Source organism: Octopus sinensis, linkage group LG11, assembly GCF_006345805.1.
Source record: "Octopus sinensis linkage group LG11, ASM634580v1, whole genome shotgun sequence".
Classification (NCBI taxonomy): domain Eukaryota; kingdom Metazoa; phylum Mollusca; class Cephalopoda; order Octopoda; family Octopodidae; genus Octopus; species Octopus sinensis.
The window spans coordinates 42,388,367-42,410,617 of NC_043007.1; the positions used below are offsets into that span (position 1 = coordinate 42,388,367).

General features: G+C 36.0%; 1 protein-coding gene across 18 annotated transcripts in view; it reads left to right on the forward strand.

The window, feature by feature from the left end:
- Positions 1-22,251, forward strand: part of LOC115217047 (phosphofurin acidic cluster sorting protein 2) — a 313,884-nt gene that overhangs the window by 276,183 nt on the left and 15,450 nt on the right. For 11 of the 18 annotated variants that reach the window (XM_029786612.2, XM_036507409.1, XM_036507410.1 and 8 more), the window contains 7 exons: positions 3,753-3,806; positions 9,394-9,498; positions 11,457-11,563; positions 13,514-13,668; positions 16,575-16,685; positions 17,781-17,883; positions 20,539-20,613. In XM_029786612.2, the coding sequence (XP_029642472.1) occupies positions 3,753-3,806; positions 9,394-9,498; positions 11,457-11,563; positions 13,514-13,668; positions 16,575-16,685; positions 17,781-17,883; positions 20,539-20,613 (710 nt within the window). The remainder of the gene's footprint in view (positions 1-3,752; positions 3,807-9,393; positions 9,499-11,456; positions 11,564-13,513; positions 13,669-16,574; positions 16,686-17,780; positions 17,884-20,538; positions 20,614-22,251) is intronic. The other 7 variants (XM_036507418.1, XM_036507415.1, XM_036507416.1 and 4 more) reach the window with 2 other exon arrangements.

The following is a 22,251-nucleotide window of genomic DNA, read 5'->3' on the forward strand; positions in this document are numbered from 1 at the left end:
TTGTAGTTACATGGCTCATGGCAGTCTTTCAAAATCTGTGCCAGCCCTCTGAATGCATGCACCATTTTCTTTTCTTTTTCTTCATTTTCTTTTTTCTCTTTTTCATATTTCACTAACATTTATTTCCACTAAATCTTCTAACTCCTGCATGTTATATTTCTTTTGTTTGTTTATTTACCCACTAACTATTACTATTATTATTACTACTACTACTACTACTGTTAATTATAAAATTTGTTTTTGTTTTTATTACCATTCATCTGTTTGTTTCTTTGTTTTGTTTTTTTGTTGTTGTTTTTTTTTTATTGTCTTTCATCAAAATTCCTCTCAATGTTTGGATATCTGAAATTGGCTTGAGTTATTGTGTGCCTGTTTCTCTCCAACTACCATTCTGACAAAAATTTAAACCTTCTTCCGCACAGATTTCCTCTCCCTTCTATATTTCAGATACTTCACATCTTCTATTTTTCTGTTTCTTTTTCTTCCCCTTTCCCTGCCACCTTCTCTGTCTCTTTCCCTGTGTATTTACTGTCTGTCTATCTATCTATCTATCTATCTCATCCCTTCTCAACCTTTTTTATTTTTCCTTTCTTAATGTATTGCTCTATTTTCCAGATAAGCTAGCTAAAACTGAGTTTGTCCATATCCAATTGACTGACAATAACTGTCATAATCCTAAATCTAGACACTAACCAACAATCTGTGATATATTGTTTCTAGATGCACAAAGTAGCTCAGTATTAAATCTGTGGCTTTCTGACTAAAAAATGGAACAGCAAATAGCTTGTGTCTTTTTGGCTCAAGAGTGAAAACTGGTTCATGTTTTTTTTTGTTTTGTTTTGTTTTTTTGGTGGGGGTGGGGGGTGCATTGGGGTTCAAGGCTAAACAGTTGCCTGTGGCTTTCTTGACCAAGGCTGAACAATAGCTCATGAGTTCTGGTCCAAGACTGGAGAGCAATTTGTGGGTTTCTGACTGAGAATTCAGCAGTGGTGGGGGAATCTCCTGTTGCTGGTCATATGTTAAGTATTGATCAGGTATGAGATGGACTTCACTATCCCAAATCTGATCATTACAAACATGCACAATCATAATCATACAGCTACAGACACACATTTACATACATTATACACACACAAGCACACCTGTAATGACTTACATGTACATATAGACATACATATATATACATTACATGTCGAAAAAATATTTACACTAAACTACATTTACACAAACAATTAAACACTCAAACATACCCATCTGCCACACACACACACACACACACTATTGATTCTGGTATCCAGACTGTTCAACTTCCCCATAATCTTCATGAGACATTTGACAGAATCACAGTAATGTGGATTTTTATTTATACAGGTCATTCACCTGAGCTACTCAGTGCTTGCCTAGTAGTTAGGTTGGTAAAGTGTCTCCCACCTATGTCACAAAAGGCTCTTACTTACTTCTCCAACTGATTTCTTTTCATTTTCAGGCTGATTGCTGCACGAGTATATGTTGCCTTAGCTTGTGTGTAAAATTGCTTTTTTTGTTCAAACTGGTCAATGTTTTGATAAAATATTCCTTGTATAAGAAAACAACTTGTACATTTGATGAAGTGGAAAATTTATTGTGTGATAAATTTGATGAAATGGTTCTCTTTTGAGATGAGCCAGCACTTGCTGTAGGAAACTGTCACTATATGGTGATTTGCTCATTGTTTGATGGAATTGTTTGGTGAGAACATTCTTGTTTGTTGAAATAGTCTGACACTGAAACAGCCTATATTTTCTGTTTGAGTTTACCTTAATTATTTGGAATCGTTTCTTTTCTTTGTGTTATCTTTTCCAAACTTTTAAACAGATTTTATTAGAGGAAGCAATCGAATTTTGATGGGGCTTTACAAAAGTATCATCTCATAGTATAGTTCACTTAGTTGTCCAAATGAATGCTAGTCATTTACAGTATATCTAGACCTAAATAGGTGCCATTTTTTTAATGCTTTATCCTACCCAATAGACACCATGGGGCACTACTTGTCACTTATCTATAAATATGTCCCTTGAAAAGGATCTGTTTGACTGGCTCAAAATAGGTACCATAGCAGAAGTACAGGTCACTTACTGTGAATATGTACCTTTGGAAGGAACAGTTCACCTAATTTTGAATAGATAGTGTTGACACCATTTATCATTGGACATGGTGATAAATGGTTAAAAGAAGAGTGTTGTTTAATTGATTGATAAGAACTTCCTTAGTTTGTTCTAATTAGTGCAAATTATTTTGTAGATTTAACTTGGAGAGGAATGGGTGTACATCTGTACATAATACATGAAGATAGGTAACAGGGTAGCCAACATCCAAATGAGGTTTGTGGTACCCCAAGCCATTGTTTGATAGAATGACAGTTGATATATTCATTCTTTGGAAAAATTTTCTTCACTCATTGAAAGCTGTTCATATGGTACAGTATGGTAGTTTTGTATTGCTAAAATGCTATCAAACCCAATTCTTACTATCATTTTTTTTTTGTCAGTCATAGTATATACTCATTTGTATAGAAATTTAAAAATTTGCCTTCTTGGATTGTTTTTACCCATACATCCATCTTTTCCACCCACTATTCCTGGGAGGGTCCTTGAGTAGTCCTTGACTATCTCCTTTATAGGATCTTATCATAAGAAACTGTTGTTAGACTTTCCAGTTAGATTTCCAAGCGTGACCAAATGCGACTATGGATATTATCCATCCATCTCCTTCTTGGTCTACCCCTAGGTCTCCTGCTGGATGGCTTGGTTTGAAGAATCCATCCTGCAGTTCTTTCCTGCCACATTCTAATTACATGTCCGTAGCACCAGAGCTGTGATGTCTCAATGCAAAGAAGTAGCAGCTTGACCTGGAGAGACTCTCTGATCTCCAAGTTACATACCCTGTCAAATAATGTTACTCCAGAGACCCTTTGAAGGAACCCTACTTTGACTGCTTGTATTCCAAGTCAACTTAAATCAGACATTCTAGTCTTAACCATTTCTTTTGGGGAGAGTTTAGGACCACATTATCTCGTGTTCTTTCCATTTTGGAAACAGCAAGGTAATATGTTTGTTTTGTTCTAGGCATCCTAATCAGAGAAATATTTGGTCAGCTCCCCAGCAGTGGACATCGTCCATCTCTTTATATCATAACCACTTTCTACCTTGACATTTATGACTTAAGCCTGTGGTTGATTGAAATTAAGTTATCTACTTTGTATTAACTTCTTTCTGTTTTGACGAACTGTGTGTTTTGGCTATTTTTATTTGTTATTAGAGTCTTGTATTTAGATCTTAGTTGATCTACAGATTTTGTTGTTATAAAAATACTATTGTTGCAGCCTTGGTCGATATGACATATATGCATATGACTATTTGTGTATCACAGCTCTGCTCCTGAAGACCTGAGCAGAGCCATTCAACAACAACCACTAAACTACTACTACAATTTTACAGATGATTTTACAAAAGGTTCTTTTATCTTATTCTTATCTTTCATTGCATTGGACAGTCAACTAAAACTGAACTAGCTGGTTCTGAGAATGTTTCATACCTACAGGATTAGCACCATCTTTATATAACTGTAAAAACTAAACCATGAATGTTTACATACAGTGTTTTAGTTTCTTAGTTATAAGATGAACTTCATCCCCCAGCCAACCATCTAATTAATTAGGTCCAAGACCTTAAACTACCTTATATAATGTAACCAATCTGTTTTGACTTTGGCAGGTGCCATGTGTGTGCTCTTCTGCTGTGACGGAGACTTCCAAGGATACCAATAGTGTGAGTGTTAAGAAAACCAAGCACTCCTAAGGAATCTTCCAAGTCCCAAATTCCTTACTGCATGTCTTCATGGAGTGCCCTCTGTTACTGTTTTTTTGGCCATTGGTCTTCAGTGCTGGCTGCCTGATCACTCTGTTCCTTGTTACAGTCAAAAAAAAATCCTGTTACAAATTTACTAACTTTAAAACTCACTTACCCAGATTAATATAATTGATAAAAAGAAAGAAAAAGAAATTGAAAATTATTATTATTATTATTTTTATTATCATTATCATTATTTTAATCATTATTACTGATAACTAATTTCAATTTCATTCTAATATTGCAATGGTATTAAATATTCTAATTTTATTTTCACTCACCTCTTCTAGTTACCTCATTAACTCAATGTAGATGTCTTGCCTATAACAAACGCTGGTCTTAACTGTTGTTACTCTGACTACCATCACTCAACACCCACTTTTGTATTCTATTTTGCTTTACACAGCATCTGTCTTTTTAAGTTTTTTCACAACTAACAGTTTTAATGTAATCTAACTTGAATAATATTCTGTTTCTTCATTGAAAGTTCTTTTTCTTTTTGTCCTTTTTTTTCTTTTCTTTGTTAAACTTTTAACTGAAATTACTACTTCAAAAGATAATACTACTAGAAAATTATTGCAGTGAGGAAGATACATGTTAGCTATTCAAAAACATGCAAAGACTGTTAACTTCACTTAAACATATATCATTGATTATATAATGTCAAAATTTTCACCACACAAACCATGACCTGGTCGCTGAGAAAGATGCATGAGTGAAGTTCACAGTTTTTGTGTGATTTGATTAGCTATTATCTTCCACACTGCAATTATTTTGGTTTCATCACACAGTCCCAAATCACTTGCCTGGCAAGTACACCCACAAAATTGCTTGAAAAGTTTCCTAATATAAATTAGCTATACTGATTTATATATATATATATGTATGTGTGTATGTATGTATATATATATATATATATATATATATATATATAATATATATATATATATATATATATATATATATATATAGGCAAAGTTGATTGAATGTGTGTATAGGTTTACCGAGATAAATGGAATAAAGAGAAAGTCACAACTAAACAAGATTTGAACAAAGGATCCAATACTAAAATTGCAGAAACAATAGGTAATTCAATGCATTTAAGTTGATATGATACTGGCTCTACCATTTCTTCCATCTTAATAATATTAATGATTTCTGACATAAGCATACGGTTACACATTTTAGTGGAGTGCACAATCAATTAAATCAAAGCCAGTATATTACTGGTACTTATTCTATCGATCTCAGATGAAATGAATTTTATGAGCAATAGTATTGTTGGTTATAAAATTTCCAACAGGTCTGTTAGTTATTCGAGACCAAGTTAGCAGTGGAGGAAGGAATTCTAAAAGTGTAGTTGCTAGGATAAGAATGGGCTGAGCAAAGTTCAGAGAGCTTCTACCTTTGTTCTACCCAGGTCCTCTCCCTTCGAGTGAAAGGCAGATTGTATGATGCCTGTGTACATACTGCTATGTTACATGGCAGTGAAACATGGGCTTTGACTACAGAGTACTTGTGAAGGCTTGAAAGAAATGAAGCTGGTATGCTTCACTGGATGGGTAATGTCAGTGTGCATACATGAGAGTGTAAATGATTTAGGAGGAACACTTGGTATAAGAGGTATCAGATATTGTGTGCAAGAGAGAGGATTGTACTGGTTTGGTCATGTGATACATATGAATAAGGACAGCTGCATAAAAAAGTGCTGGGCTCTGTGTAGGGTACCTGTGGAAGGGGTAGACCCAGGAAGATGTGGGATGAAGTGATGAGAAAGAATCTTTGGATGCTGGACCTCACTGAGGAAATGACAAGAGGACCAGATGTAGTGATTTGCTGTACTTGATAAGACACGTCAAAATAGTTGTCTTCCACTTGTACAAGCTTGCTCCTTTCAGGTGCTGGGACTACTTGAAAAGCACCCATGCTGGTGCTGCATTAGTGGACCTGTGCCAGTGCTGCGTAAATACACCCATGCCAGTAGCACATAAAAATCACCCAGCACACTCTGTTAAAGTGGTTGGCATTAGGAAGGGCATCCAGTTGTAGAAATCATGCCATAACAGACAGTTGTAGTCTGAACAGCTCCCTGCTAGCGAACCACATGTCAAACCATCCAACCCAAGCCAGCTTGGAAAGCGGATGTTAAATGATGATGATGGTCCGATGGTGAATGTGGCAAGGGTATGTCTCTGCAACTCCGACAGAATAAATATCATAAAGTATTTCTATTTGATACTAGTGTACTGACAATTTTCTCACCAATGTTAATAGTTGTTAATATTGTTTCAATTTAAGAAACAAAAACTTAGGAAGGATCATCTTGACTCATGCCATTAGTTGATTCTCTTGACATTCAACTCCCAAAAGAATCTGAAGGGTGGGAGGGGAGTCAGTCAGTGATTTCTTACAATAGCAGAGCAGCTATGAAATTAAATTAATGTTAATGAGTTCATATTTTACTACAGCTAATTACTTCATGCCCCTGTGTAATGTAACATTACTCCATATGCTTCAGTCATGGAAGGAAGACATTCACCTCATACTTATATAAAACTGGATGAAAAGAAGTGAAAGGAAATTGTCACAGTATTTGGATTTCATAAAATTGATTTTAAGACACGCACACAACACCCATGTAGAAAAAACATCCAGTATCCTTTGAAGTTGCATTTCTAATTGAATATTGACTATCAAAAGGAAATATATCATTTTGAAAATAAAAATAATGATTTTTAACTTTGATAAGTCTCACATCCTTCATAAATTCTAATTTATTGCTTTCTTTTAACCTTATAATACCTAAATTATCAATATTCAGGGAAAAAAAATTATTTCATTAGACCTTTCAATTTAGGATAAAGAGTACATTTATTGTATAAACTTAAATTTTCTTTATATATATATATAGTGAGAATTTACAAAAAAACAAAAGACTAAGATGGGTGTGTAAACAACAAACAGATGTATTAGTTTAGCGCTCGGGAAGTGAGAAAGTCTTTTACATTTCGAGCCTACGCTCCTCAACAGAAAGAAACACAGAAATAAACAAGGACAGAAAATAGAGAAAGGTTTAGTGGCCGTGTGCATGAATGCATTATTCAGGGGTTAGTAAATCTGCAACAACCACCAAATATTATAATTGCTTACATGCAATAATATTATTCAAACATAAAGAATCCTTAAAGCTTTTGATTGTTGTAGTTTTCTTCCCATAAGATCCTAGTATCTGAAGTGTAATGAATTAGCAATAATAGGTATCATAGGGCTAACTTAATCTCTAAGCTTTTCCTTCTAACTAAAAATTTTCTGCTTTAACTCATTGTCAATCATTTATCTTTTGCTGTTTTCCTTTGAGTCACTTCTTGTTTATGCTTTCTCCTCTCTTCGTTTCACAAAATTATAGTCCATCCTCCATTAACTGAAATTAATGTCCATCCTATCTGTATTTCCTAAAATTATTCCCCATCCTACTTTTCCTACTTCTATTTCCTAAAACATGTTGTTCACCTTTTAACAATACATCACCACAATTTCTACACTTTTGTTCTTACCTACATTTTACTTAAATTGTAATTTTGAGGTACTATAGCTAAGACCAGCATTGTTTGTCTGTCAGATATCTTACTGCAGGCCTTGTGCATGATAAATGCAAGAGAAGTATTATAATTATTATTATAATTATTTATAGGTAATATAATGGTATTAATCTGCTTGCTAAGCAGAGCAGGAAATCAGGGTTTGATTCCCTCACTCCATGGGACTATTTTTGTTTTTGTTAAAACTCTTGTGACCAAAAAAAAAAAATCATTATTATAAAGGGTGATGGATTAACAAGATACTTAAACTATTGAACAAAATGGTGGTGGAGTTGCAGAATAGATAGAACATCAGACCACCTCCCTTGCTGTGTTTAATTGGTGTCTCTAACAGTGGTGTTGTTTAGTTCTTATTACTTTCTAAATTTATAAAGTGGTGTCGGTTATATATAACACTTCTTATTTTAAACAGTGGTGTTGGTTTTATATATCTGTATATATATATTCTTAATCTTATATGGTGGTGTTGGTTATATTTATTACTTCCTTCTAATATATAATGTGGTTTCATGTTGGCTACAGTATATCTTGTAAAACTTGTTCTATACAGTGATGTGCTAGATTGTCTACAATACCTATTCTTAATCTATGACTTAGTGACGTGTTTGTTTACTGAAATGCTCTACCAAGCTAACTCTTAAGACAGTGTTAAAAACCAGCTGTATTTGCCTTAGTAATAATTACTAACTTCATTTTTATCAGTGGGTTTGTGTTTCATAATCCAAATGTGAGTTAACCAGTTGACTTTCTCCATCTTCCACTACACTGCAGTGTCCATCATTTGACAGGGAAGCTGCACCTTTGAGCAAATCAGCTGGTGACTTTACTTCGATTATAAATCCACGGTTGTTGTTGTTGCTACTGCTGCTGTTGTTCATTGTTGTTGTTCCACCCTCTTCAGATCAGATATCCAAGCAGTGCCTCTCATATGGAATGCTATCTGGAGTGGTTTTGTTTGAAATTGTTGTTATTATTTCTCCTGATTGCTCTCCATCTTTCTCCTCTCAATCAATTTTTACTCCCACCTTCTCTTCTCTTTTTACATTCTCTATCTTATTTCTACTGTTTGCTCTCTCCCTGCTTCTCTTTCACTCTCTCTCTCTCTCTTTCTATATATATATATATATATATATATATATTATATATATATATATATATTATATATATATATATATATCTTACATATACCAAACTCCAGTCCAACACCTAACATTTCTCCTATTTACAACTAACAATCCATCTCTCACTAGAAATGTAATCATTAACTTTTTTAAATTAAAAAAAAATAGAAATTAAGTTGAGATTTTCATTTAAAATAATTAAAAAACTATATTTGTTGTAAATTGAATAATCTAATCGCTTCATCATTAATATTATTCTTACTATTAATATTATTATTATTATTATTGTAATTGTTAAAAGATGAGGACAGTGTGGAACTCTGTTTCTACTCCCTCTTTATATATTAGTATGAAACATTTTATTGTTTTATTAATCATTGTATTCACTAAATCAAATTATTAATCTCTTGTTTGTTTTATCTTTCGTTTCCTCAGTGTGTGTATGTATGTATGTATGTATATATATCTCTGTGTGTGTGTGTGTGTATAGTAGTACACAGTAAAGGTGTAAGTGGGAACGTAAAATAAACATGCAAGCATGTGTTTACTAAAAACACATACTACCGAGTTTACTTTACATTTCTACTCTTACACACACACACGTGTGTATATATATATATATATATATTTGTGTATGTGTGTGTACATCTCATTATCATCATTATTTTATGTGTTCTGTTTAAATTTAGTCCAGATGCTCTAACATTGATGTATCTTTCTCTTCCTCTATCCATTTTCTCCTCTCTCTCTCTCTTTCTCTCAAACTGTCTTTCTGGCAACCTGTAGCCTCGTAAAGTTCTTCTTGACCAGTTAAGTTCTCTAGGTAGCAACTCTGAAGACAGGCTTCCCGACTGCTTTCTCATGGTAAACACAGCAGAATGGCAAGGTCAGGTAAGTAGCATTTCCATAGCAGTTATTTGCAATTCCGCCGCAGTTGTTGAATTAACCCTTTCTAAGTTCACAGTTATTCCAACATTCCAGACAAACTAGAAATGCTTGTGTGTGTGTGTGTGTGTGTGTGCGCAATACATAATATACAAGCATGCAGACATGCGTAATATATAAAAATAGAAAAAGTACTCAATATGAGGCATAATGTGGTAGAAAATTTAATTGAAACGGGTCACAATTGAAGACCCAATTTCGATTAAATTTTATGTATATATTTTCAGAAGTTCATAATTCACTTTGTTGCAACTCAGTTTCTTATGTACAATCATTGAAATGACAAATAGATGTATCTTTCTGTCAATTTTACTATTGTATGTAGTGAGAAACTATCAGTAATGATGAATTGAATCCTCGACTTCTAAATAAATAGCCTCTACTATTTGTATTGAGCAATCATTTTCTCACCTACACATCCAATCTTGTGTGTAGTAAAATTATTTAAGAAAAAAAAACAAAAAACAGTGTAATTCAAGTTGGAAATATAGGAGTGAAAACAGAAATAAAGGTGACCTCAAAATTTGTACTTTATTACCTTACATTTCGAAATTTCAGGGATAAAATCCTTTATCAAGAAAAACTGGAAGATGGTGATGAACTGATATCTTTTGCCCAGATATGTTAGGCACAAGAAATTATACTGGCAGCAGATCTTTGCTTCTTTCATACTTTGAATAGAATCAACATATAAGAAAACGTCAGCCTGGGTGAGGTGGGAAGGTATTATAAGTTAATCAGGGGAAGAAGGAATCAATGCCCATGATCTTTGCAGGCCTTGCTCCCGGTTATGAGATTGATGGAGTTGATGTCCAGCATGAGCATCATCTGCTGGGATCAGAGTCAGTGGTGTTAGGCTTAACAGCTGTTTCTGAGATACCTCACTCCCTGTATACTAACTGTATGTCACTTCCTATAAAACTAACTGTAAACTTTAAAAACAGAGAAAAAAAAAATAGCATAATGCATGTTAGTAGACCTCTTAACATTGGCAGTGTTAGGAGAAGGTCTACAAACACTGCCAGTGCAGTAGTTCCTTCTGTTAACATTGCTAATATTGTAGTTTATTCTATTATCACTGTTAGCACAGCAGTACCAAGATCTGCCAATACAACAGAACTTTCTAACAATGCTTCAAGTGTAGTAGCAAATTCCATTAATACTGTTATTCAAGCAGTAATTTCTGTTAACATTGTACTTTTGTCTTCTATTATCACCGTCAGGACATTAGTATTGCCTATCAATATGCCAGTACAGTTGATTAGTGGTATATTCTATTAATATGCCTTCTGTTAGAGTAGTGGTACATTCTATTAACACTTAATATATCAGTACCTCCTGTATGCATTTCAAGTAGTCCAGAATAATCTAATAGTTCTGCTAATACAATTGTCTCTTTCAGTGGCATTGCCTTATAGCTAAACCATCTTATTTGACAGTACTGTTCTTTCTCATAATGATCAGCCAGTGCAATTCTGTCTTATGATACTGCCAGCATTGCTGTAGCTTTTTAATAGCACTGCTAATATTTGAAAATGTCTGAACTAATACTGACTGTGTTGTTAACAGATTATCATTAATTGTTAATAATAATATATATATAGTTGAATTAATGCTAACACACTTCATACTGGGAACATTAAAAAGGTGACTAGAATTACAGTGAGGAAAAAACCATATTAGTTAAAGATGAATATTATTGTTATTCTCCCCTCAAGTATTGGAAACAATTCCAGATGTGATTTGGTCTTATTCTGACCTCATCAGCAAAGCACATGCTGGATTAAGTATCTTAATACTATCTTGTTTTTAATGTAGTTGAATGTTGTCTTATTGTTAATATTATACTACTTCGCCTCTCCTTACAAGACTAACAATGTTTTGTTTTTGTTTGTTTTGCATAGTTTCTGATACAGAAATGTCAGGACAAACCTCTCAAGCTGATCTCCACATGTACCTCAGCAGACACAAAAGCTGTGGTCAACTTTCTTGTGACCAGAATTCAGAAATTGTAAGTATTACACACTGAAATGCAGATCAAAACAAGGCTATTTATTTTTATCAGCTTCCTTTCTTTGTTGCTTTCTCTCTTTCTGTATAGCTATCTTTATTTCTATTTTTTTATCCTTTTTTCATCTTTTCAAATTCATCATGATAGCTGTCAACTACTGCTCAAACAGTAAACAATTCAACTCTTACTGTCTACCCTCTGCCCTTAGGGAAGACATATTGCTCCAAATGGGGTGTTTTAGTTTATTATTAGTATGTTGGCATGGCAGTTGAAAAATCCATATCACTAATGCCGGATTGTTGATTTAACAAAGGCTTAATTTTTAATTGCCCAATCCACCAGCTGTACATGGATACCAGAAGGAGGTGCACACAACCACAGTTTATTTGCATATGTGTATGTGTACTCTTAATATATTCTCAGACAGAATTTGATTGACAGTGTGTAACATAAAAAAAAAACGTAAGGAAAGATACAGAATCCATATTTTATCTAGTTGTGATGGGGGGTGGATCAGATCTATCTATCTATGTATCTATCTGTCTGTCTATCTATCTATCTCGCGTTGCTCTCGAGCAACTATGCCATCCCAGGTCAACCTTGAGCAACTGCAACACAATCAAATCATTCTATAGGGAATAAGTGGAGGGGAGGTACGACGATCTTGGGGCGAACCTGGGCGTTGACGAGGAATCCCTGACCCGCCTGTTCAAGACAACTTTCGGGCCGGGACCTATGGCCAACTTCCAGAGATCCCTGGCCTGGCAGTGCTATCAAGAAGCGCTACCCATTCGGATAAGCTCTACAGGCATGGCTCGAGAAACACGGGGCTGACCTGCCCAAGATGCGGTCAGAGCGACGAAATCGTTCTGCATGCACTCGTACAGTGTCCAACCATTTCCGACCTGTGGGCCTATGTCAAACAACTGCTATCGCATGTGGGACAAGTCAGTTTATCAAACGAGTCTATTGTGAATATTGTCATGCCTCCTTCCTTGAAATGGGGAGGAAGAGTCTTGTGGCTATGGCAAAAGAATGTGTATGGTGGATGCATCTGAAAGGTCTAGAGACAAATACCTTCCTCTCTGGTCAATCTCTCACTAACTTCTTCGAGTATCACTTGAAGAGGAAGGTGAGAGTAGAGAGGGAAGTTTTGTCTAGTGAATGTTTCAAAACAAGATGGTTGAATGTTGCACGTGTGAATGACGGAGCCAACTTGAGCATAATCCTATGAACCAAAAAAAAAGAAAGGTAAAAAGTGTCACTTACTGTAATGTATTTTTTTGCATGACAATATTGCCCAAGGTTACCGTGGTCTTTTCTGTAGGCTTTTCTTTCCACGGATAAACCTTATCTGTTTCCCCTTTTTACATTATGACATTTCTGTGGTACACAATCCCTATTAATCATTTTTTTCCTCCCATGTTCCCTTTTGATTGAATTTCTACCCCCCCCCTTTTTTTCCTCTTCCCAAAAAGAATAGCTCTACTTTGTATTTTGTCCCCCCTGTGTTCAGCCCTGTGTGGCCAATAAAGAAACATATCTATCTATCTATCTCTCTATCTATCTCATTTGATGGGGCAGATTCAGTTGTTTCATTGACCAAATTACCTGCTCCTAAATTAACTTTTCAGTGGCTGAACTTACAAGAGGGACTAGACTGGCAGAACCCATTTAGAAACCTTTCAAAGAGACTAGCTGTAATTTTAAAAAGCCAGCCTTATCAAAAGTTATGTTAGATCTGCCTGAGAAAACATTTGTCTACAGAATTCTCAACCACTTATACTATAATTCAATTAGTAGATACTTTAATTGGTTGATCAACTAGAATATTCAGTTATGTCTGTGTATGTGTAATATTATGCATCTGTGTGCATGCATATGTATGTCAGTTTTCATGCTGTTTGTTCTTACTATACTAACTCTTTTGCCAACACTTATCTGTTCTAGCTGCAACAGTAATTCCAAAAGTCCTTCTCCTATCAAAATTGGTGTGGCGGGCAACGATGGCTACATCAACTCTATATTGCGACCATATGTTGAGCAGTTCTCATCTAAGTCTCCTGACTGGCAACACTATGTCAGATTTCTAGTCATTCCATTTGGTAAGTACTTCTCTATTGTTTACTCACTGATGGGGGTGAATGTTAGACATGCATGTATTTTTTTTAACACAATGGAAGCCAAATAATATGGCTTATCAACATTGACATTAATTACATATTTGAGGGCGGAGCTGCTCTCAACTAAAGCATTGTGCATTATTGTATCCCTTAGCTTTTCATCTCTCAAGGAAATTGATAAAATATAAATTAACCCCAGTAAGATTTGAACATGGAATATAAAGTAATAAATACTGATTTCTAACATGAGCACAAAGCTTCATTTGGGTAAGGAGAATAACATTCCCAATACTTGGTGGCTACTTATTTTATCAGTTTCAGAAGAATGAAAAACAAAGTCTACTATAGCAGAAATTTGAAATCATAATGGAAACCTGTGCTTGTCCCTCTATCATACTTTAGCTTTTCAACACCTGGCATGAAGCCACCTGTCTCCATTTTGCAAGTTACATGACAACCTTGCTAGTTCCAGTGCCAAGATAAAAAGCCCCCAATGCACTCTATAAGGTGGTTGGCATTATGAAAGGCATCCAGTCATAGAGACCAGGCCAAAGCCGACATTGGAACTTGATGCAGCCTTGTAGCTTACCAAATCCTGTCAAACTGTCCTGTCCGTGCCAGTATGTAAAGTTGATGTTAAATGCTGATGAGTTTAAATGAACATAACTAAATGTCTCTGTACCACTGCCCTATCAATTCTGCCAATCTCCTTAAATATTGTAAAGTATTTATGGTCTAATATCTATCATTTCTGCCACACATCACTCCTCAATCATCATCATCATCATCGTCGTTTAACGTCCGTTCTCCATGCTAGCATGGGTTGGACGGTTCGACCGGGGTTCTGGGAAGCCAGAAGGCTGCACCAGGCTCCAGTCTAATTTGGCAATGATTTCTACAGCTGGATGCCCTTCCTAACGCCAACCACTCCGTGAGTGTAGTGGGTGCTTTTTACGTGCCACCTGCACAGGTGCCAGGCGGGGCTGGCAACGGCCACGGTCAGATTGGTGCACAGGTGCCAGGCGGGGCTGGCAACGGCCACGGTCAGATTGGTGTATTTTATGTGCCACCGGCACGGAAGCCAGTCGAGGCGGTGCTGGCATCGGCCACGAGTCGGATAGTGCTTTTTACGTACCACCAGACCAGGGATCCTGGCTGGTTCAATTCGATTTCGCTTGCCCCAACATGTCTTCACAAGCAAAGGGGGTTGGCAAGGGTGCCTGTCGTACGGTCGCATTGGAGTATTTTACGTGCCACGGCCACGAGTCGGATAGTGCTTTTTACGTACCACCAGACCAGGGATCCTGGCTGGTTCAACCACCAGACCAGGGATCCTGGCTGGTTCAATTCGATTTCGATTTCGCTTGCCCCAACATGTCTTCACAAGCAAAGGGGGTTGGCATGGGTGCCTGTCGTACGGTCGCATTGGAGTATTTTACGTGCCACGGCCACGAGTCGGATAGTGCTTTTTACGTACCACCAGGCCAGGGATCCTGGCTGGTTCAATTCGGTTTCGATTTCGATTTCGCTTGCCCCAACATGTCTTCGCAAGCATGGGGGGTTGGCATGGGTGTCTGTCGTCGGATGAGGTTCTATATCGACTTCGCTTGCCTCAACCGGTCTTTGTGTCCAAGGGAGGAAAGGCATTCATAAGTGGGCTGGGCTCACTTGTCCTGCCTGGTCTTCTCACGTACAGAATATTTCCAAAGGTCTCGGTCTCTGGTCATTTCCTCAGTGAGGCCTAAAGTTCGAAGGTCGTGCTTCACCACCTCGTCCCAGGTTTTCCTGGGTCTACCTCTTCCACGGGTTCCCTCAACTGCTAGGGATTGGCACTTTCTCACACACCTATCTTCATCCATTCTCGCCACATGACCATACCAGCGCAATCGTCTCTCTTGCACACCACAACTGATGCTTCTTAGGTACAACATTTCTCTCAAGGTGCTAACGCTCTGTCGAGTATGTACACTGACATTACACATCCATCGGAGCATACTGGCTTCATTCCTCACGAGCTTACGCATGTCCTCAGCAGTCACAGCCCATGTTTCGCTGCCATGTAGCATGGCTGTTCGTACACACGCATCATACAGTCTGCCTTTTACTCTGAGCGAGAGGCCTTTAGTCACCAGCAGAGGTAAGAGCTCCCTAAACTTTGCCCAGGCTATTCTTATTCTAGCAGTTACAATGGAAGTGAATAATAATTATGAAGGGCACGGAAATGGTGATGATGATGAAATTTAACTAGGTATAAGGTTATGCTTTATAAAAAGGGAGGTGTATAATTATTTGAATCTACACCAGTATCTTAGGAGTTCTTGTTTCATTAACAACTTTTATCTCCACCTTTTGACCTCAGTGAAATTTGAACAGAATCCACAGGGACAAACCTCAATACTTTTGTTAAATTTAGTATCAAATTTTAGTCTTCATCAATATACATCAACAAAAGATATATGCATCCACACACACACACACGCGGGGCTCCTCACAGTTGCCATCTTCAAATTCTACATAAAAAGTATCGGTTAACCCATGAGGGTATGGTACATGACACATGCCCAAAGTATCATAGAGTGGAATGAAACCGAGAACTATAGGTGTGAAGTGATTTTAACTACAGAGCCATGCCTAATTGAGCAAATCTTTAATTAAAAGTATTCCAGTCATGACTATCCCACCTTATTTTTTTCAGGCTTCGTATACCCAAGACTACATTATCCTATGTGTCTTGTTTTAAGGTAGTAACATGTGATTTGAGGGCAGTCTGGGTGCTACTTTCTTTCTTTCTGAGAATGCAATTATAGAGACAATTGCCCCACTGATTCTGGTAAGTTTGGATGATGAAAATGGCTCTTAATTTTCCTTTTGTCTTTCTCTTTTTCTAGGTGCTAGTTCAATTGGAAAGTATTTAGCTAATATTGATTCAGTGTACAGTTCTTTATTTACTGACAACTCCTGGAAGGAAACTTTTGAGAAGTCAGAAAACCAGAAATTAGGTAAGTCCTTTCTGTGTAATGTTTTCTCGTGTAATGTTTTCCATCTCAAGTTGTAACATCCACTGCTTTAATGTAGAAACAAGATGGTCGTTTGAGTTTAGTACTGGACTGACAACTCAATCTGCTCTATTGATGTCTTCTTGTTGGGAATGAGCTTAGTCACTGGAAGAAGTGCAAAACTTTTTTTTTAATGCTATTTGGTCTCTAAGAAGAAAGTAAGAAACCACAGTTTGTGGGTTGCTGCAGGAAGCAGTTGTCCATCATGATACCAAATTATCCTCATACTACAGAACCAGTCTGAATGTTTGCACCAGAGCGGGCACTGCTAAAGACACTGAAATACCAAGTGATGGTCGTATTTTGGGCCGTACACTTAATTCTACATGTTTTAGTTCAAGTACCTATATGAAATGAGTACCAGATCATCAGGAGTTATCATACCTGTTAACCACAAAAGATGTGTGGGCTTCTTCTCCTGTTTTGATGTTCAACATGAACTTTGTAAACAAAAGCTTGTTCAGTGTTGTTTGTTTCTAGTTTACCATGTAACTATGTCTGGGAAGTGGCTCAGTAAACTACAGATTATTGCTTTGCATGGAAACAGTGGCAGCAGAAAGGGCATCAAACCATAGAAAATCTGCCCCAATAAATTTTATCTGACCCATACAAGCATGGAAAAGTAGCTGCTAAAAAGCTGATGTCCTTTCCAGGAAGAAACATTGCCTCTCTATTTAATGCTATGAAACTGAAGTAGCCAACCATATCCAGCCCAAATATTCTACATGTTGTATGTTCCAACCAACTAGATCCAACCTCTCTCATCTACCCTACAATGTCATTCTAAAAATAAACAATCACATCAGCAAAACTTTGAAGCTACGAGATAATGCACAATTAATTTAAAGCAATGGGAATAAATAGGCATTACACTTGACAAAGTGATCTGCATGCTGAATGAAGGGTTAAGAATCCTTTGACAATTAGCAAATATTTTTACATTACATTAACTTAATGATGTCTTAGTACATTCATTACCCTTCAGTTTTGCAAATTACTTTCATTGTTTATGCTTAACTGGTCATACTTATATTTCAGATTCACAAGAAATATACAACCGCATCTCCAAGTACATGAGCAATGCCAACTACCTCCTCCCAATAGCTATTGGAGAAGCTATGGTCACCTACAAAGGCAGAAAGTAAGTATCATGTCTTGACCACTTACTCTGGTTTTATTATCTTCAGTCTGTTTCTTCCACTCTTTTTCTTTGAGACACAGTAACACATAGACATATGCAGACAGTACAAAAGTGATTAAGTATATTTATTCCTACATACGCATATTGTTTTATATATATATATATATATATATATATATATATATATATAGATGGTTGCTTAACTGGCCTAAAAACTTTGAAGTCACCATCAACATCCTTATATAAGAATAATAAATTTATATTCTACAAAAGTATAGAGTAACCCATCAGATTAATGTGAAATTGTTTTTATTATAACTGAACATAAAAACAAACTATATATATATATTGACGTGTAACAGTGAAACTCTGTATGCACATGTTTTTTTTTTTTGTGCTTCTGTGCATATTCAAGTTTTATAATTATATGTCCCAGCAATTCTACTGAAGATCCACAGGTGGTTAGTTCATCAATTGATTGATTAATTGATTTATTTAATCATTAATGGTGAAACTTTGGAGTATAGAATTAACTGATATTTTAATTCTTTCAAATTGTCGTGCTTGCTTACAATCAAAGTGCTCTAAATAAGAATGTTCTTTCATGGTTTGGGAATTTGGCTGCCCTTTTTAGCATGTAAGACCACCACATAGTGGTCTTTTCTCCATATATAAATTTTATACACTCATATATATATATATATATATATATATATATATATATATAGATAGATAGATATCTTTGTACTTGTTTCAATCATTAGACTGTGGCTATGCTGGGGCACTGCCTTGAATGGTTAATCAGATAACTCAATACTATTTTTAAATCTGGTACTTCAGTCTTTTTTGCTGAACCACTAAGTTACAGGGTCATAAGCACACCAGCATCAGTTATCACACATATGTATGAATGATGCACTTCTGCAGTTTCCAGCTATCAAATTCACTCCCATGACATTGGTCAGCTCAGAGCTCTAATAGAAGACACTTACTCAAGATGTTATGTAATGGGACTGAACCCAAAACCCAGCCCAATACAACCATACAACCATTATATAATTATTTGTTCAAAGATAATGATTCATTCTCACTTTCTAATTTCTTGTTACATATACAATTATTCAGTCAGTAGCCCATGATACACTAGCCTCTGAAGGATCCCACATAACAAAAAGTTCTAAATAGCATGACTTTACTTTCAGATATACTCATTAGGTTATATTCTTTTTGTATCATCTGAAATAGAATACCTGCTTATCTATTAATCCAAAAAAACTGAAATATACATATATATATGTGTGTGTGTGTGTGTCTTTTTATTACCATATTTTGAGGTTTTTTTTCCATTTTAATAATATAAAATATTTATTAAAGATTCTTTTTCAATATGATTTGACTGAGCCTCCCCCTGCCTGACCAGTCCAGTTAATTTGTATAAGAAATGCATTCATTAAATCTGACACACCTATATCATCTTTGCTTTTATTACAGTTCATGAAATATTTTACGTTATAACAGTGTCCCCACACACACAGAAAAGTAGAGTAATTAAGATTTTATTCTGGGAGGAACCCTATTCCCATCCTATAGCATGTAACATGTATATGCAGGAGGTTTTATCTCAAGTTCAAGTCTATACACAATGTGGTTAATAGATTGTGTAATAAGATTGTGTTTAGATAAAATATTGGGTCTAGGTATAGATGTGTGGTTGAGAAGTTCCCTTTGTCATTATGTAGGGAGTGTAATGTTGTGTGATAACCTCCAGTGTGTGTGTGCTTGTGTGTGTAGACAATTAGGACCTGGGCAGCTCCCCAGCTGGCCAGCTCCTTTCTGACTGTCCAATCCATGCCAGCTTGAATAGCAGACATTAAATGATGATATACAAAATGATGTAACTGAATTATGTAATCATAAATTACTTCAGGTAATTGTCTTAAGCATGTGTATAAGTGTAACATGAGTAACTTATTTATGTAATAAATATTACTATATTTTTCTCCGATATTCTCAAGTGCAACATAGGTGCATATGAATGATGTTTCAGGTGCATATTATACAGTTGTGTGGTGAGAAGCAATGTTACTTAGCCAGATATGTAGTATAGAAGTAGATGTATAGGTGGAATATTTGTGGCAGACTTAATTGTGTAAAAGTGTCAAATTGCAGAGGACTCACTCAGATGTGTACATAAGTTTCAAAATATTTCATACAACTGAATTGACTCTGTACAGAGATGTTCATACCTGTAACATATTCACTTCATTCTCTTTTCATAGTTTCACAATTTTATTTCTTTCTGTTTTCTTTTTTTGTTTCTTTTTAATGTCCTTTGATAACTAATTTTCTATTAATCTCAAATTAGCCCATGATTAATGAGTCTACTTGGAATTGCCCAGAATATACACAATTTTAAGCAATCACATAGTATGGTTGTCCAAAGAAAGCGACTGTCCATCTCAGCATTTTTAATTGAAGATCACCAAATTGCATTTATTACAGAGACAGTATATCAGGGGTTTCCGCAGTCACTGAGCCAATGAACACTTACTAATCATATATTAATTAATCCAATTGTCTTCATTATTGGGATTTTTCTTTTGTTCTTCCTTTCTCTCTCTCTAATCTGGGCTTCCCTTCTTTGCCTGACTCTAGACTAGCCAGATCATCAAGTGTGCAACCTATGAGGCAAGATGGATTCTATTCCCACCATCACTCCACTGCTACCAGGTAAACGACATGAGGTGAAACTGTCACTGTCCTCACTGAATTAAGTTTCCCTTATGACTCTGGGCATGAATGAACCAACACCGTACCACACATACACACACTCCCATACATAAACCTACACTCACCTCTCTCCCATACACACACATACATTTTCACACACGGTGTTTCTTTGTTGTGTGTAATCTATACAACATAGTGTGGTAGCACTTTAACCTATTAGTCAATTTGTGCGTGTGCATGTGTGCGCATGTGCAGGGCCTTATTTAAACAAGACCCAGCATGGAACTGCATCTCACTAAATTAGCACTGTAGTTGTTAGGCACCCCGTAAACTCTGTTGTTGTTACTGTCTAAATCATTATTATTATTATCACCTTCATCAATGCCATTATTATTATTATTATCATTATTATTATTATTATTGTTTTCTCATCCCTCTTTCCCAATGATCTTAGACTAGTGTTGTTTACCTGGAGTTCTCTCCCTCCCCACATATTTGTACCTGTGCCACACCTGTAGTAACTTCTACCTTCAGTGCACTAATTCCCTTCATTAGACTGTAGTAGTCATCGGTGTTTCTTAGATTCTTAACTTCTAGTCTGTCTGTGTGTCACTCTTTTGTTGAGCTATGCCACCAGCCTTCACTTGATCCTCAACATAGCTACTGTCTCCTTCAAAATGAAATGGATTGATTGTCTTCTTGGAGGTATCAACTCAGCCTCCATCACCATTATGGACATTGACACCTTTGGAAGTTGTTAGAGACTTGGTGATAGCAGGGTGAGCTTCTAACTCCAGTCTCTTGACACTTAAATTAGACTGTAACCTTATTTCCAATGGAGAGAGAGAGACCTTGAAGGCTATTCTAGTAACTTAATCATATAGTTTTATAACAGTGACCTTTCAGTACTTGTTGACTATTTACTTAAAACATATCAGTTTTTGACAATAAAATGTCAATTAAAAAGTGTATTATACTGACAGCTTAATGTTGATTATGGTGAGGGATTGTATGGCCTTTTACGTTTCGATGTGAAGTGGGTTATATTTTAGCTACTTCATACTGACTGTGGAAGATTCTAACACATTATTATTGACTTGAGAGAGGAAATTGATATATTGCTTAATCATGACAATGAGGGGCTCTTCATCATCAGTTAACATCCATGTTACATGCTGGCATGGGTTGGATAGTTTGACAAAATCTGATGGGTCCAAGGACTGCATCTTACCCTAATGCTGGTTTCTGTAGTTGGATGCCCTTCCTAACACCATGAATGTATAATGGTATATTAATGATTATAGAGAGGAAATATGTTAACAACTGAGAAGTTTATAAGTTGAGGGAAGTAGTTTGGTATGGTAATGTTTATTAGAGAAGAAACTATTAAGAGTCTAATGCTGACAATGGAGAAATGTGTGATCAAGAGTTCAATGTTCACTTTCTTGAAGTGGTAAGGTGGAATGTTGACTGAAAATTATAAATATAATGAAAACCTGAAGTTAACAGTCAAAGGTGAATACATTGACTGTGAAGAGGGAATATAGTGATAGTTAAATGCTGAATGGCAAGGAATATGTTGACAGTTTAATGTTGATTGCCAAAGAATATGTCTACAGTTATATGCTAAATGTCAAG